The sequence below is a fragment of the Arachis duranensis genome, chromosome 4, assembly GCF_000817695.3.
Source record: "Arachis duranensis cultivar V14167 chromosome 4, aradu.V14167.gnm2.J7QH, whole genome shotgun sequence".
Taxonomy (NCBI): Eukaryota; Viridiplantae; Streptophyta; class Magnoliopsida; order Fabales; family Fabaceae; genus Arachis; species Arachis duranensis.
In genome coordinates, this window is record NC_029775.3 from 82,527,150 (window position 1) to 82,529,948 (window position 2,799).

Sequence of the window (2,799 nt, forward strand, 5' to 3'; positions counted from 1 at the left end):
TAAACTTTTTTCTGTCTATACTCAATTTCAGTGTAGCTCAAAAGTATTATAATTTACAGAATCTAAAACTGGATAAAAATTTTAAAAATAGACCTAATATATTATTTAACAAATCCAAGACAAATTTAACTTCACCCAATACATGAACATTCCTACCCAAAAATATGTATTTATTATTGAAATATAAAATGTGCGCCCAAAAACTGGTTTCTGATCTATGGTTGAGATATTTTCAGATTTTACACCATGTCTTATCTACAACACTTAGGAATCGTGAGTCATGAAATAGCCTTATCCAAATCCAAATTCATTTCCGGAAAAATCAATATATAAAAAATAAAAAGAAAAGAGACCGTCTCCTATTGCAAAAGCAATGCTACGTGTCACGCTTACATCCAATAATAGCTCAACCCATCACTTCATAGTTCTGACTTTCCAAACCATAGAAAATTAAATAAAGATCATCGTTGTTCTTGATCAAACATGGCATCGATGATTCCCTTGCAAACCATAATTCCCAGCATTACTAAGATCCCATTTGCAGGAACAAATGGAAATGGAAATGGTAGTGTAGCATTTAGCACCGGTGGAAGGATTCATCATGAGAAGAAGATCAAGAATAAAATTGGATCTTCAGTTGTGGTTTCTGCAGTTGGAGACTTAGCAGCAGATAGCACCACTTACCTTGTTGCTGGTGCCATTGCTGTCGCACTTGTTGGAACTGCTTTCCCCATCGTCTTCTCTCGCAAAGACACGTAATATCTTAATATCTTCAATTCTATTTTATTTTATATTTATATTTTATATACATTTAAAGTTAGGATTTAATTCTAAACAATTACTAGTATTTACTTACATAGTTAATATTAAATTTACATTTATATTTATTTTGAAACTGATTTTATTATAGTAGTGAAAATTGCTTGGGTTCAAGAACAATATTATTAGTTTATGTTTAATTTGTTGTAGTAGTGATACTTGCTTAATTAGATGGCTTATGAGATTTGTTTGTTTGCTTAATTAATTGGATTTACATTCTGAAGTTCTTGGTATTGAGGATGGAGTTTCTTAACGAGATTGGGTTTTAATGTGTTCTCACCATAAATTAATCTTATACACAGATTTAGTTATGCGTTATCAATGTTAATAAAAAGATAGAGAAATTTGACTGGATTACATATGGCTTGCACACATGTAGCAACGCTATATATATAAAAAAGAAATACTTGGTGGATAAATTATTTTTGGTAAAAAATATACATGCAATTGTTTCGTGTAAAATTAATAATTAAAAGTCATTTGATAATAATTTAGTCAAATATATTAAATTATTTAATATTTTTAACTAATAATTTTATATAAAAAACAATTGAATGTGAATTTTTATCATTATTTTTATAACTAAGTCTGATCAAAATTTTTTTCTTTTTTTATATTTCTCTTTTTTCTCCTTTTTTCTTTTTTGATTGTTAATCTTTAAGTTGTTAGACCAAGTATTTAATTACTAAAATGACTTAGTCCTTAAAAATAAATAAATGTCTTTCACATTACCTAGCTAGCATGAATGGGTTGGTTGATAATGTAAATTTCTTTTTTACTAAGATATAAAAAAGTAGTTAATAAAATAATTAATTTATGTGGCAGATGTCCAGAATGTGATGGAGCAGGGTTTGTTAGGAAGGCTGGAGCAACATTGAGAGCAAATGCAGCACGTAAGGATCAAGCCCAAATTGTTTGTGCTCGCTGCAATGGTTTGGGCAAACTCAACCAAATTGACAAATAGACACTTATCATTCTTCATGCTCCCTATTTTCTTTACCTCTTGTTTTCTCTGTGCAAGTTGTAACAAAAGATACTAGTTTCTTGGTTGAGAAAACTATCATTCCATACTTTATTGTGCAAGGTTGCGTTACAAATCTAATGCTGTATATGAGATATCATCATATTATATTCCTTGTAATAATTCTTTTGTTATATGCCGAGATCAATTTGGAACACAGATGCTTAATCAATTCACTGTCAAATATTCAACATGTTTCAATCAGACCAGAATTTTTTCCAAGGAAAGTGAAAAGAGGTTGTAAAAATAAGGGTTAAGTACTAAAATTGTCCCTAAGGTTTGGGGTGAAAATCAAAATCGTCCCCGACCTTTTTTAGTTATTAAAATCATCCTCAATATTACAAAACGTTTTAAAATCATTATTTTATATTTTTTTGGACCAAATTACCCTTAATTATTAATAAAAGTAATTGATTGATGATGGATTGTTGCTAATTTTGTGATTATTTTGTGATTGATGTTGTTGCTGAATTTTTTTATTTATTTTGGTGATAAAGAAGAGAATTGGGGGTTACTGGGTTAGTGGTGATGAAGAAGGGGGTGAGGGGGTGAGGAGTGGGGGGATTACGGTGAGGGATTCTGTGACTGCCTCTGCTTCTTCCTCTGCTCTGCTTGAACTTCTGCTTCTGAAATTGTAACTTGATGATTATTGAACTTTTGGATCTGAAAACTAAAATTGTAGTTGATGATTATTGAATTATTGTTTATTGAAATTGATGTAATTATTAAAATTGTTATGCTTCTTCTGCTTTTGATTTTTTTGTTTTGTGAATGTTGCTGTTAATTTGTTTTGTTATGAGTAATGAATGGTGAGAAAAGGGAAAGGGAGGAGGTGGAAGGAGATTGGGTGAGTGAGGGTGTGAGGGGTGAGGGATGAGAGGTGAGGGGTGGGCTGAGGGAGTGGGCTGAGGGGTTACGGGAGGGTGAGTGAGGGAGTGGGGTGAGGGAGTTACGGGAGG

At 31.5% G+C, this 2,799-nt stretch overlaps 1 protein-coding gene across 1 annotated transcript; it reads left to right on the forward strand.

The window, feature by feature from the left end:
- Window positions 1-377: 377 nt before the first annotated feature.
- LOC107484781 (uncharacterized) lies at window positions 378-1,948 on the forward strand. The gene is made up of 2 exons (XM_016105322.2): window positions 378-755; window positions 1,645-1,948. Exons 1-2 carry the CDS (start codon window positions 484-486, stop codon window positions 1,781-1,783), a joined length of 411 nt encoding a protein of 136 aa, XP_015960808.1. The 5' UTR covers window positions 378-483; the 3' UTR covers window positions 1,784-1,948.
- Window positions 1,949-2,799: the final 851 nt, after the last annotated feature.